A 14,874-nucleotide genomic window follows, 5' to 3' on the forward strand; every position below is an offset into this window, starting at 1 on the left:
GTATAAATCAAACAATTACACATTATGTATGTGCACTATGTAAATAGTAAAAACTTTTAAGGCTTCTGCGTTCATCTGACAGTAGCTCCTTTGAAGACATGACAATGCCAGATGTGCTGTATTTTGCACAGTGGGATTATTGTTAATGATATTATAAATAATGATATTATAAATGTAGACTAAAGTTTCCTAGAGTAATTCTGTATAATCTTTTAGTATGCATGCATTCAGTGTAATGTTTTTTTTAAAAAAGACAAATACTACATTCACATTCATATACATAGGAAGTGAAATATTAAAAAATAAGAAAACCTAATAATTAAAGTAATTTAAATACACCTGAAGTCACATGTATTTCAGTTTCTGAGCTTGTTTGTGCTCCTTCCACTTGCTCCATGACACCAGGCTCATACTCATGGTTAGACTCCTCTGCCACATGTATGTTTATATGTTTCCATAGCTGTAATTTTGATCACTCCTTTTCAGGCCAAGGCCCAAGCTTTTGCAGGCAGTGATGCCAAAAGTCAGGATTCAAATACAGTGCTGCATGTTCAAGTGGGTTTTGCCTCAGTCAGCTCCAGGCACTTCTCCATCCCTGATGTTTTGATTCCTTTTCTTCCCAGTAGATGTAAAATCCAGGGCAGTTACCTCAGCGGATGGTTAAAAATGTGTTAGACCTACAGCAACAAAGGCCTGAAATTCTTAAGACTTCATCTGTCCTTTTAATTAAAAGTTATCTGCCAACACTAGAATTTCACGTGTGCTCACAGAACTTGCATATGAGCTAAAAACCTGCAGTCTCAGCTGGCTGCTGGCCGTGCAATCTCCATAAATTCAGTTAAACCTTAAAAAAAAATTGAGTTACCGTGAAATTACCAATAGAGGTATAAATCATACTCTGTATCTCCTACTTCGTTCACTTCAGCACCCATGTTTCATCCATGGCTTGTGATGCTGATGTGGTTTCATCAACTTACACATGTAGTTCCATGCACTTGGAATTGCTGTGCCATATAAATTATCTAACATTTTAAATATTTTTTTATAGAATCTGTTATACCAAGCAGTGGAACGTTTCATGTAAAACTACCAAAGAAGCATAATGTGGAACTTGGCATCACCATAAGTTGTAAGTGAAAGTGCTTATTTTAAAGACCATGTTTATGGGACAATCTGCAGGTAGTAGGTCCTGTAGCTATAGACTCATGTTTGTTTTGGTATAGATTTCTTTTTCCTTTTTCAGGAAAGGGATGATTATCAGTGCTCTGTCTCTGATGAAATACTGTTCTGTAACAGTGTCGTGGTTTAGGCCTGATTGGCAGCCAACCACAATGCAGCAGCTCTCTCTCCCTTCCCCTCCGGCAATGAGAAGGGACAGAGAGCCAGGATTGGGGTTTGAGATAGGACTGGGATGGGGAAAAATCCCCCTTTTATGATCACAAGCAAAAGGCAGTCTCGTTAGGGGAAGAAAAAAACAACATACATTTATTACAGACACTAACAACACATAACAGAGTAGGACAGTGAGAAGCATTGCCACATCTTGAGAACACCTTCCCCCCACCCCTCCCTTCTTCCCGGGCTCAGCTCTGCTCCCGATATCTCTACCTCCTCCCTCAGTGGCGCAGGGGCAGGGAATGGGGGGTGCAGTCAGTGCTGCCACTTCCTTCATCTTCGGTGAGGGGAGTGTCTGGAACTTGTTCCTCCTGCTCCATCATGGTCCCCCTCTCACAGGAGACAGTCCTCCACAAACTTTCTCCAACTTGAATTCCTCCCATGGGCCGCAGCGTTCCCCACACTGCTCTGTCATGGGTCACTAAGTTCCTCCGACTGGATTCCCTCCCATGGCTGCAGCCCTTCCCGAGCTGCTCCGGCGTGGGACTCCCCCGCACGCTGCAATCCTCCCAGCACTGAATTACAGCAGCGGGGCTGCCTTTTCCCACGAGACCCCGGCCTTCTTCGGGCACAGCACCTTGATCAGCTGAGCAGGAGCAACAGGCCATAAATCAATGTCTGCTCCTCCGTAGATCTTCATGGGTGGCAGGGGGGGACCGCCCTGCCGTCTCCCCACAGGATACAGGGGGGTCTCTGCTCCAGCACGCCTCCCCCCTCCTTTCTTCCTCTGTTCCTTCACTGACCTTGGTGTTCACGCAGCTGCAGCAACTCCTCCTCACAACTCTGCCCGTCACCACGTCCCTTCTTAAATACGTTATCGCAGAGGCGCAGCCAATTGGCTCAATTTCCCAAACAGAAGTGGAGCTGACGTGGAGCTGGGGGAGCTTCGAGAAGCTTCTCACAGGGGGCTGCCCCGATAGCCCCCTCCCCTGCCACCAAAAAACTCCACCACTCACTCAACCCAGGACAAACAGATTTATACTTCCCTTCTTGTAGTTAAAGAAGCCAGAAATTTACCAGGCCTGAAGCTTGACTTATTCCTTCATGCATATCACATATTTAACTATCATTACAATTATTTAAAAATAACAAAAAAATAGGTCAATAGAATTAGGCCTATGCAAAAGTATTTCTACAGCTGGGAAGCTTAAAGCAAAGTCTCTCATGATCTCTCACGATCTCTCACAGGCTCTTGAACAGAACCCCACTGAGCTCAAGGGTTCTCACAGGCACGAGGATCCACATACACGGGGTTATTTTCTGCTTCAGAACCCAGAGTCTGAAAATACATCCTCAATCTGTAAAACTAGTGTGCAGTCCTAAGTGTGCAGGTCCCATAGCAAAACCCTCTTTCACTAGGGATTTCAGAGATTTCTAAAGAAGATAACAAGCATCTGCATTAGTCTATTTCTCAAGAAGTATTTGTTACTGTTGTTTGAAATCAGAGTGTTTCTATATTTATTTATTTTGGGAGCAGACAGTAAATGCTGTGTTAGGACTGGATTGTGAGCGGATAAACTCCAGCATACTGAGTTCAGTCCTCGATGGAAGGAAGAACAATCCATATCAAAGTTAATGGGCCTGTGTTTAATGTACTTAATGACAGTGCAGAATCTGGTCTCAGCGGAATTAGCATTCCTTTACGGTTGTGGCCTTTCTTAGACTATTAGTCCTTCTTTGGAATTATTCATGTGTCTCGGGGGAAGACTGTACTTTGACTTATATTCTCAAAGCTTTTACCAGCACAATGGAATAAGGTTAATCAAAAGTACAGCAGGGAACTCAGTGCTAAGAATTACATCTGAGGAACAAATGAGAGACACTGCAGGCCTGTTTGCTTGAGTTGCACCCTTGAATGAGTAGTTGTTAGACTCTGTAAGATGTGATGTGATGCTTGAAGCAAAATCATAGGTCTACATTTATTTGTGCAAATGAAAATACTGAGAAATAAGAAAACCTGGAGAGAGGCTGTTCTATTTAAATGTTATTCTTAGGATTGGTAGTGATTTGTAGGATTATTATAAACATACGGTCTTCCTAGTGATTTGTGCTGCTTTTTAGAATTCAGACATCTTGTACTTTTTTCCGTTTGTAGGAGTAAACTTTGGATGGAAAGCTAATGTTCTTGGAATTTAGTATTTAGCACTCCTCTTCTAAACCTTGCATACTTTCCTGACTTGGAACTTAATTCCAAAAGTTAGTGCTTTATATAATCAGTGTGACACCTGGTTGGTCTTAGCTCTGCTCTTCTGAGTATACAGCAATATCTTTAATATTTAAATTAAATGATCTGTTATATATAATAATCCTACTTTTTATAGAATTTAATGCATATGAAATGTGTCTAGAATTAGTTATTTGATTTTAAAGGACTTATACTAATAACTGAAAGTTTGTAAATTTGCTTGGTAGAAGTCTTGAACTGCTGCATTTTCATGCTTGCTTTTCAGTGCTTTGCTCTGTTCTACCTAATTGAATCCTAAATGATACCGTGTGATTTGAAGAATATAAACATTTTATATTCATTTTGTCAAATTTTTGTCAGGGCACTTTAGCACATTAGTGTGTCATTTATTACTGATGTTGTCAGAAAGCTATATGATTTCTTTTCAAAAACAAATACTAAGGGAAGCTCAGAGGAGTTGGTATGACCAGGCTTATACAAGGGTGATAGAGGAAGTCAGGTTTATTCTCTTTTGGGCTTGATCTGTTCAAGTGCTAGAGACCTGTTTTATCCTCTCTCTTCTCATGGTAGCTGCAGTTCATGGTGAGTGCTGTCCCTATAAAAACATTTCAGAGAAACGCCTGTCTTGCTTTCCATATCCCCAGTTTAGTTTGGGACTTGAATGAGAAATTCAGGGAATGATCTGACCTGATAGACAAGACAGACATTTTTCATCAGAAGGGAAATTTAAGCCTCACTTCGGGTTAGCACCTGCACCTGTGCCTCTTTTTAAATTCAAGAGTTCTTCTAAGTCAGCTATTAGGAGTCAGACATCCTGGAAGAGGAATTTATTTCTCCTTCTTTGTGTAGTTTTCCTTGGTAATAAACACCAAGTGTGCCTGCATAGAGTTATAGCCAGGTACTTGAAGGCATATCTGAGGTGACACACAACACTAAAGACAGTTAAGCTAATTCATGGTCTTTGAAAAACATGGCATGTATTAGGGGAAGAGACTAAGCTTCTCTTAATTTTAGATTTATTAATGCAAGAAAAAAAGCAAAACAAAACCAATAAAAATCAAAATCCCCTTAGATAGCAGAAATCTCTAGAAAGTGAGACAGAAGAAAGTTTCATGAGCATCATTGTTAATGTTAATCCAGGGCACTGAGTTTTGGATAGTGCATGTCAGTTACCTTGTGGTATACTGGCCTTGCCCATTGCTGCCTCCGCACACTGGACTTCTATCATCCTTCCCGTGTCTCTGCAATATCTGTCTAATCTTCCCATTAATAGCTACTTACACTCAATAAAGAGTCTGTTTCATAGTTTGCAAATATAAGAGACTATATATTTCATGCTTCAGGTACCATCATTTTTGCACCCAGTTACCTGGCTGGAGCAATTAGAATATCTCCACTCTTTAAAATTACATCATCCAAATAAAGCATGACATGGCAGTGTCCATGTGTGTGTGATTATACTTTTATAACAGAACCGTTCCTTAGAAGAAGGATGGCTTTCAAACAGATCTACTAGTGTTCAGATCTGTTTCAGTTTCTTTGCCAGTGACATTGACTTTAGACCATGTAATGGAATATAGATTATTTTTTGTTAGTTTGTTTAAAGGTAAATTTTTGTTCCACTGGCTACTTTACCATAGACCAATATTTCTTAAATACAGTAAATGATGTCCAAGAAAATTACTTACGAGTACAGTCTGGTAATTGTAGTTAACAGCTCTTTTTTTTTTTTTTTCGTTTTTCCTTTCTTAAGTAAGATTCTGATATCCTTACTGGTAATGAACTGCAGCACCTTGCTTCATAAATAATCTCTCTGAAGCTAATGGGACTACTCGAGGAATAAGAAGCTGCAAAGCTGGTAAGAATATCAGAATCTCACCTAAACTATCATCAGTTTTTCTAAGTCACTTTGACTAGCAGCTATACTATAGTCTGATTTACTGCTTTCATATTTCATCAGAAACAAGGTTTGTTAATATCTACAGCACTGACTCTGAGAATTTACTTTCTAAAGCATGTTTCTGTGTATTTTGGGATTTCAGCTTGCAAACAGCTACATTGTGCAACGTTACAAGTAATTATTTTCAAGGCAGGGCCTGAAGAATCATCAGGTTGCTCAGCTGCTCCACATGAACCAATACTTAAGGAATAAAAGAGCTACATCAGTCTAGTTTTAAAAACCTCTTTCAATGATTTAATAATCACACTATTTTTAAAAAGTCTAGTAGCTGTTAACCAGCATTGTGAATAAGTGAACAGACTTTGTATAAAAAATACTTTTCCATCCCACAGCATTTTCCTCTGCTTGTTGAGTTTGTTTGGAGTTTGATCAAACTCCAAAACTTGAAGCCAGACTGAGACTAGTAAGTGAGTTTTGGCTGGGTGGTAGGTGAGATGTCCACCCCCATATCTGTTTCAGTCACATTGTTGTTTTTTGTCTTTGGGTTAGCAGTGAAATAAGAAAGGAGGGTTGTTTGAGGGGGGTTTTAACTTAATGGAACTGCTCATCTACAAAATTGACAACACTTAACTCAACTTGCTTTCAAGAGGTGGAAGATAAGTAGGGGAAGTGTGTCTTAACTAGTAGAAGCAGGGAAAAAGACTGGGATGGACACCTAGGATCATAGAGTAATTTAAAGAGAGAGAACAAACAGCTTGCTAAAGATCAGCCTTCCAGCTGCAACACTGATTTTAGTATCTGTACAACTTTCTGCACTCTTCAGTCCACTCATAAGTCATCATACAGACTGGGTAAGGTCTCTACAATAGCTGAACAGTAGGTAGACTAACAGCTGGACCAGGGAGGAGAAAAGATGGAATCTTCAGTGGACAAGCAGAATGGGACAAGGAGAGAAAATGAGTGGAGAGCCATAGCAGGGAGGAAGCAGATGAAGGGAGAGGCTGAGGTGTGATCAGGGTAAGGGAAGCTGGGACTTAAACAAGAAGGCTGGACATGGGTGAGTGGTAAGGTGCTTTGTTTTAAGTTGCTTCTTAAAAACAAAAATAATTCTGAAATGAAACATAAAAATGGAGACTTAAAGCTATACAGTGTCACTTTAAACTTGCATTAATTCATGAGGATATATTTTTTAATTAAGTGGTCAAATACTACTTTCTCACTGGGACTCCTGCTTCTGTGCTCTCTAGGGAGAGATGAAACAGTGTTGTGTATCAAAGGGGATGGAGACTGCATAATGAATGAGGTGGAGTATTGCAGAAAGAAAAAAGAGGTGATCTCATAGTCAGGAGCTTAATGCTACCCTGGAAAAGTCAGGGTTTTTTTTCCTTTTCTCTGCAATAGAGTTGTACTGAGACAAGTCATTTCACAGAGCGGGGGCAGCCAAAAGTGGGAGAGAGAGACCGAGAAAGAGATTTTCCACAGGTGACTGCTTGATTTTCTGTGGAATCCATTCAGATCTTGGGGTCACACTTGCAGAAATGCTGAGCATCTGCAGCTGTTGCTGAAAATGTCAGTAGTTGTGCTTTGGACATAGAAGCTGTTATATACTACAAACTATTGAGAGAAATAAAGGATATCTCAAACTGCTCACTGAAAATTGTCATACTTTGACCTAAATGTTCCTATGTTTCCTTTCCTCATCTATAAAATCAGGAGAATAGTAGTCAGTCTTCTTGCTGGGGACAGCATCTGTTCGCTAGTGTTTGGGAGGCAGTCTTAGGCTGTGGTGATGTGCAGTACAAAGTTCAGGAGGAAATTAATGACTTTTTCTCCGCAACACAACTTGAATAGTTTGTAGTAAGTATGTCATGATCGTTGAACAAGAATAAAACAAAGTGTGGTGTAGCTGCTTAGTAAGGGCTTGTCAGCATGGGGGGATTCATTTCACACTGAGCTGTGTTTGCTGCCTACAAAAAGGCTTTCATCCACCAGACACAATTAATAGCCCAGGATAACTGACAAAATACCGCTGGTTCACACTTACCCAGTTTGAAACTGTAATAACTTTATGTGCTGTATCATACCCTTTGGATCCACATGTACTCTCTGGCTTTGCCCTTTGAGCTGTGCTCTTTCCCCCGTTTTGGCTCCTGTCTTCCTTTTGGAACAATAATGGACTGTTTTCTTTATTACTGGTAATTTTTATAAAGCAGTTCTATAAAAACTATCTCAATACTCAAATCTCAAACTGCAGACATTGTACAGTGAGTGGCATATAACCTCAGAGATTTATAAGGCAACCCAGAAGGTAAAAACATAGCATTTTAAAAAAAAGTTCACCAAAGTGATACTTAAAAATTTTAGCAAGATACTAATTGGTGAAACAAACCCAAATAATTAAAATAAATCATGGAACTGTCATATAAAATAATAGCTGACCCATGCGTGAAAGTATGAGAAACAAGCTATGAAAATTACACATCTTGCAAAAAGTTAATTGCTGTTCTCAAAATTGCAACCTAGGCATTTCCTGAAGTTTCTAAAAGTTCTTGAAAGTCCTTGTACATCTATCTTTTGGACTTCGAAAACACTACATTTGAAACATGGCTATTTAGTAGTTCATAAACAGTTTATTTGGATATTCAAAGGCTTCCTCAGCCAGGGCAGCCAAGGTTAACAAGACCTGTTAGAAGATTGTGTTGGAAATATCATTATTAATGCACCTTGTAGTTGCTGTAAGTGAAGATCTGTCATTTTCCATCAAAGCTAAGAATCACAAGCTGCTAAAGTAACTGACATCAGGATTTTGTAGGTGATCCTCCAATATGGGTAGCTCTTTGGGTGATTGTCAGATACGCACTGAAGCCTAATGGAAAAGTACCTTCTGTGAATGAATGCAGAGGCCTCAGTAGACAGAGCAGAAATGGCTTGGGGTGATTGAAGTGCCCTACACATGCGAAAACCATTAGCGCTTGTAGGAGAACTGAGAGCATTATACCTCATGGCAGCGTTTTAATATTAACACACTCTTTGTTAGCCACAGTCCCAAAAGTCATTCTGCATTGACCACATGGACTGCCTCCTGGCCAGAGCAGCTGTAGGTGGTATACTTCTGGATGGCAGAGACCAGGTGCCACATAGTTGTCTAAAAATGTATCTTTCATCACCCTTAAGTTCTGAGCCGACTACTTACCATGTGAGATGTTCAGTGCAGTCTTCTGTCAGCAAATGGATAAACCCTCCGAAACTATGCATTCAGTGAAGCTGCTCCAAGAAACAGTCCTCTGGAAGCAGTCAGTAAGCATTGTCTTCTTCTCCTGAGGTGGTTAACTGTTTCTTACACAACCAAAAGTCAAGCAAAATCGCTAAGCAAATTTCCTGGCCAAGGGAAACTTGTTCAAATACTTTTGCACAAGTCAGTAAAGAATTGCAATGCCTGGCACTGTAGAGCAGAGCATCCTTTTAACTATGATGGACAGATAGAAAATTGAAAGTTTTTTCACACACCTCCAAGAAGAGGTGAGTTAGGTGTGCAAAGAGAGGACTGGTGGGGGGTTTACTAATTTGACCATGGCTGGAATTGCAGGGCTTCTAGTAGGTATCCCCAGGACAAAGTGAGGCAAAGTTCACAATACTTAAGGCCTAGAAGCAGTATAGAGGAGCAAGGTGACTCATCAAAAGAGGCTCATGTTTACTTCAGAGGAAGCAGAGAGTCACAGTGAAGCAAGCATCTGTGTGATGTAAGCTACATCTGTGCAGATGTGATAACCGTGTCAGCTCAATGGCGTGCGTGGCCACTATCCAAAGCATCTCATACATTGTGAAGTGGATCCCTCCTCCTCACCCAGGAAGCATTATCTTCATACCTCTGCCTTAAGCACTGAATGAGAAAGGAGCAGATGTAAAGAATGTGGGCTAGCCCACTCTAGATATTTCACCAGAGCAGCTCCGTTGGTCAGGGATATAATAAAACATGATGTACGACTGACAGAAATGTTTTAGCAAGAGATCAGCATTGGTAGTTGTGCTGAAAGGTTCTACTAACAGAAAGTCTTCCTTACGTGTTATAGCTACACAGCATTTTATGATAGATCACTGAAGCTGTACTGTGATAACTTCACATGGTTCAGTCCTGGCCTAACCCAGAATTCAGACATCGATTTAAATACACTTTGCATCAGTCACTTTAATTCTGGCATTTTCTAATTTTTGAGAGGTATGCAGTCTTACCTATATGCTGCTACTGATTGTATTCATGTACATACAATTTAGGGGAAGGGGAGGAATATAGTACTGGTAAATAATATATATGAAGTATTGGTTTATGGACAGAATTAGCCCATCTGCGTATCTAGAAATAAAAACAGATACTTGTATGTATTCTTTATTACAGCTCCATCCAGTAGAAAACCAGGGGACCCTCTGGTTATTTCTGATATCAAGAAAGGAAGTGTTGCTCACAGGTAAGACATTCAAGCTCCCAGTAAAAATCTGTTTTCATTGTGTAGCCAGCCAAACTCAAGTTAAACAGAGAGAGCTTGTAAGAGACTGTGCTTTGGTTTTGTAAAAAGTAGTTCCAAATGAAATGTCCAGCATATTAAGAAATAATTGTTTTTAAAAATCCATCTTGTTTCTATAATAATTTTCATACCTTCTAAGATACCTTGCATTAATGTTACTAGAATTTCATGTAAGCTTATTTGCTTGTTCACAGAACTGGGACACTCGAACTGGGTGACAAGTTGCTTGCAATAGATAACATTCGACTTGACAATTGCTCAATGGAAGATGCTGTCCAGATCCTTCAGCACTGTGAGGACCTAGTAAAGTTAAAGATCCGCAAAGATGAAGATAATTCCGGTATTAGCAATGAGCTTATTGCAGATTCTTGTGTATTTTGGGGATTTTTAGAACCTAGGGTTGTTATTTTGCATTTAATTTTTAGTGAGATGTTTTTTCTAAACATAGCTGATTTATGCTAATGCTAATCAAAAAATGTCACACTAAAAAGAATTTTAATGGTAAGTAAAGTTTTTAATTTTCTAAGTGACTGTATTGCCTGCAGGAGCTGCACTGCAAAATGAGATTTTCAGTTTTCTGGAAATGCAGTTTCCCCTCAGGTGCTGCCATATAAAGTTGATCTTTCTCTTATCAGCATATTGAGACTTTCTCTGCTTTTAAGATTGGAACTGTGGTTAACAAAGCATGGATCTACAGGCCTGAGTTCTCCAGCAGGGTGCTGAAGTGAATGCTTTATCCATAAACTTAGGAACTTGACTTCAGTATGACTGTTCACATGTTTACACACTCTGCTGGATGGCTGATGGAGGAGCCAGGTCTGATCAGCCCGGTGGAAGTAATGGAGCTTCCATCATTTTGCACACCTGCATCTCTTAATATTCCTAGATCTTCTCCATTGTGGACTCCGTAAGAGCAGAATTTCTACCTGGAGATAATAAATTGAGTTCTGTTATGCATTCTAGTGGCAAAGGAAGTTAGACAATTCTAACTGCCATTACTGCTGGGATTTATATGACAGCATTACACAAAAGCACGAACTGTAGTTTCGCTTGTCTTAAGCTCTATACAATCTTACAGTAAAAAGGCACAGCCTGATGCCCTTTATTATTTAAAATGAAGTAAAACTGTTCAAATTGTGCTTAGAATTGCACTAGAATGCTCTTTTCCTTTAATTGCTTTTGAGAGCAAACAGAAAGTATCTTATCAGTATGATCAGTACAAAGCAAAGGCAGATGCATTTAGCACCTTGTGCTAATTGTCTTTCAGAAGTAAATTTTGATCCAGCAAAGTGAATGGCCACTGCTTGGCAGGATATTGTGGTTAGGTCCCTGCAGGTGGAGAGGTGGGATTTGCTACACATAGTTGGTCCATCTTGGACAAGGGCTGGCCAAACTGGCCATGGGCCGTATGTCCAAAGGGACACTTGACTGACAACTGCTTTGCACAGCTGAGCAAACCAGGCATGTCATGAAGAGCAAACTGCAACTACGCTTGGCAGAAGATTGACAGGAAAAATGCCTGTCAAAGGAAGTTTGATTTTTCACCTATACAAGAAGGGGGTCTGTCTTTTAAGTGTTCATGGCACCTAGGATCCCTCCTTCACATTCTTCCCCTCATTTGAAAGTCTCTCTCTCATTAATAACACTGCAGAGAAATTACCAACAGACCATAGAAGTGGGGGGTGAGTTAGAGCCATGCAGAAGAAGTAGTAACTTTTCCCACACTTTTAAACACTTGTGAATTTGTCCTGTGTGTGTTGTGTTGTCCCCCCACTCCCCCTCACCTTGTGTACTTAATCCTTTTTCTAGGACAGCTTCCATTTCCACTGAAGTTGTTACACCATTTTCTGTTGCTGTCACTGAAATGTGGATTTCAGTCTCTACCCATGTAAAATAACATCTTTGCTCTCTTTGGTATTGAATACCACAGTAGCTGGTACAGATTTTCGTCTGAGTGGGATTCTTATTCCATAGTTCACTTTTACACATTTGTATTACTCACTTTACAGTTACTTCATATATCTATATCAAGATTCTCACATAACTACAGTGTCTAATCCTGACATATTTGGTGTAACTGAACAGATTCACGTGTAAATGGACAGCTACTTAGAGACCTAATGAACAAAATTCTCTATACAAATAGTTCTTGTAATAGTTGACGAAGTGTCAAGGTGTAATTGAAAGTATTTATAGCAGATTTCAGGTACTTTGAAAGCTAAAATGAATGTATCTTGAAATGCTAAAGAAAAAATATTTTTTAAAACAGTGGCAAAACAATAGCAAAAGTGTAGCAAAAAGTGTACCTGAATTAAAATGAATTTTTGTTTATTTGCCATTAGTTTATTTATGAAAGTCTGTTTTCTCACAAAGGGAAGAAATGTGCTTCTCAAACTCTACAGAAAAAAATCGTTAATAAATTCCCCAAGAAAAGAAAAGCCTAATGCTAATAGATGAATGGTCGTGGAGCTCTCCAAAACAATTTATAAATCACAGAATGAGACTAAGATTTAAACTTTTAAAAATTTCTCATGGCATCCTTTTTTGAGGAGAGAAGGGCAGGCAGCAGGGGTTCTTCTTCCCTAGGTTCTCACTTACTCGCTGTCTTTCAAACTCTTTCCTTTTATATTCATTTTTAAGTATTTCTAGCTCTTCTTTCTGCCTTCTGTTTTTCCTTCCTCTGCTGTCTCTCCAACTCCTCCCTTCTCCAGACAGTTGTATGTGTCTCAGAGCTGTGTTCCCCAGAGCCACCGGTGCAGGTGAGGCCAGCGGCAGGGTCATACATGCCATGTGCTCCCTCAGACCGTGCTCGTCTTTGCCCCTTTCTCTGTGTTGATCAGATGGTATTTGGAAGAGCAAGGGACTAGTGGACAGAGCAGAGGCGCTGCAGCACGGAGGGTTTGCTTTTGTTAAATGTGGTTTCCAAGAACTAACCACAGTTGCATCACAAGAAAAGAAAGAAGGAAAATCTCAAGAACATGAGACCCAAAACATGGTAGTTTGATTATATTTCCTTACCAGATGAAAGTATGCTTTCAGCAGTTTTTCTGTTTTTTTTTTTTCCTGCCAGCTTCCCAAACTGACAACAGTTTTATCTCCTGATTAACCTAACAGCTACCACTCTTTTTTGAATATTGGAGTTCTTTATTTTCGTGGCAAGACCAGCCTTCATTGTGGATTCAGGCCATATACATGCCATGTTGTCTGATAGCTCTGATTTCAGCTGCTTGGAAAAAGCACTGAAGAGAACAGTGTAGCAATTCGACATTTGTTGCATTCTGCCATTAATTTTCTTAACTAGGGCTAACCAGCAGACAGACGTGATGGACCAGTCTCCAGTCATTCAGTAAGATCTATAAACTTCCAACTCTCATGTGACAGGGCTGCTGTATGATTAATAACTTCTTATTCACTTACTGTTGATAGCAGAGAAACATCGGTATTGTGTCGACGGTTAGCAAATACTGGCTATTACATTTTCAATTAGCTTGGTGGATTACTTTTCATCCTTCAGTTGAAGTCTTGTACTGTGTCAATGCGACACCTGTGTAAACGTTATCAGCGTTAGATCCCAGAGGATTTGTCATTGTTCCAAGCAAGAGCTGCCACTCTTCTGCTGCACAGTGACAGCCTACATGCTAGCCCACTGTAAGCTGGCCAGAGGCTTCCAGTGAAGTCTTGGGAGTTGGGTGCTCCTGGAAAGAGTATGTCAGATAAAGTATTGACGTGAAGTGTGCCAAAACATTGATGATCATGCCCCAAGTAGGAATACAAGGCCAACACTAGGCATGAAAATCCCACTATTCTTTGCTGAATAAACGCCACTAATTCTTCTCTCCTTTGATTCTATATGTGTACCATTTTCTTTATGTGGCTGACAAGGGGGAAATAGGGGGGAGTTGGAATGGGGGGAGGCTGAAGGCCTAAATTTTCTGCAAATTGGGAAGAAAGAAAGTAGCTCCAAGATTATAGTGTTTCTCCAGTTCTGCTTAAGTACCATGTTCAGCATGAGAAGGAAGCAACTCTTTGAACCTTTGCTAGAGGTGTAGATAACTGTTCCTTTTAAAGTTTTTCAGTCTACAGGAAAAGAAGTGGGAACATTTTCGTTTTCTAACTTGTCTCAGGTTAGTTGTAGTAACATTTACAGAATGTGTGTCCTAGGCATTTTCCACACTCACTGAGCCATTTGAAATGTCATTACCCACAGATCTAGGAAAAGTTGGCCGCCAGGCCAGATGTCCTGGCTGAATACTAATATCATAAGATGGGCAAGGGATCACTTGTTATTTTGATCTGAGGAGAAATCTGGCATTTTAAATTTTAAAATACCCCTTCACAGGTCAAAGATACTGGAGTTGCTTGCTCTGCTGCTGTGATATTTTTCTGATAATACATAAAAAGCATTCACTGTATAAATACAGGAGCCTTTCTTGTTGCTGCAACACCTGTTGGGTATTGTTTAAGGAAAATACATTGTAGTTAAGCTTACACAATGACAAATTCTTCTCCATTTCTGATGATTGGTGAGACTAAAATTTCAAAATAATGCAAATGACTTCATGCAGTATAATGAAATCAAATCTCATGGAGTTATTGTTCAACTTAGTTGATAATTCAGAATTCAGAAGCCATTTTTGATTCTGTTACAAAAGCTTAAAACTTGTCCATCAAAAACATGGGATATATTTCAAGTTCTCTTAGTAAGACCACTGCTCAACTTATCATGACTTTTGACTTTTCATACAATTCTTCTAAGGAAGTTTGGTTCCAAACTTTTGAATTATATTTGATTCCATTAACTTCAAGAAACAGATGAGTACCAGTATTTGTACAATAGTAGTAACTTGTCTTTTCTCTAATAATGTGCCTTTGTG

General features: G+C 39.7%; 1 protein-coding gene across 11 annotated transcripts in view; it reads left to right on the forward strand.

Moving 5' to 3' along the window:
* GRIP1 (glutamate receptor interacting protein 1) overlaps positions 1-14,874 on the forward strand; it is a 335,638-nt gene that overhangs the window by 297,401 nt on the left and 23,363 nt on the right. For all 11 annotated transcript variants that reach the window (XM_042791892.1, XM_032999950.2, XM_042791893.1 and 8 more), the window contains 3 exons: positions 1,049-1,129; positions 9,874-9,943; positions 10,195-10,340. In XM_042791892.1, coding sequence (XP_042647826.1) covers positions 1,049-1,129; positions 9,874-9,943; positions 10,195-10,340 — 297 coding nt within the window. The remainder of the gene's footprint in view (positions 1-1,048; positions 1,130-9,873; positions 9,944-10,194; positions 10,341-14,874) is intronic.

This window comes from Tyto alba, unplaced genomic scaffold, assembly GCF_018691265.1.
Source record: "Tyto alba isolate M040663 unplaced genomic scaffold, T.alba_DEE_v4.0 Super-Scaffold_2, whole genome shotgun sequence".
Lineage (NCBI taxonomy): Eukaryota > Metazoa > Chordata > Aves > Strigiformes > Tytonidae > Tyto > Tyto alba.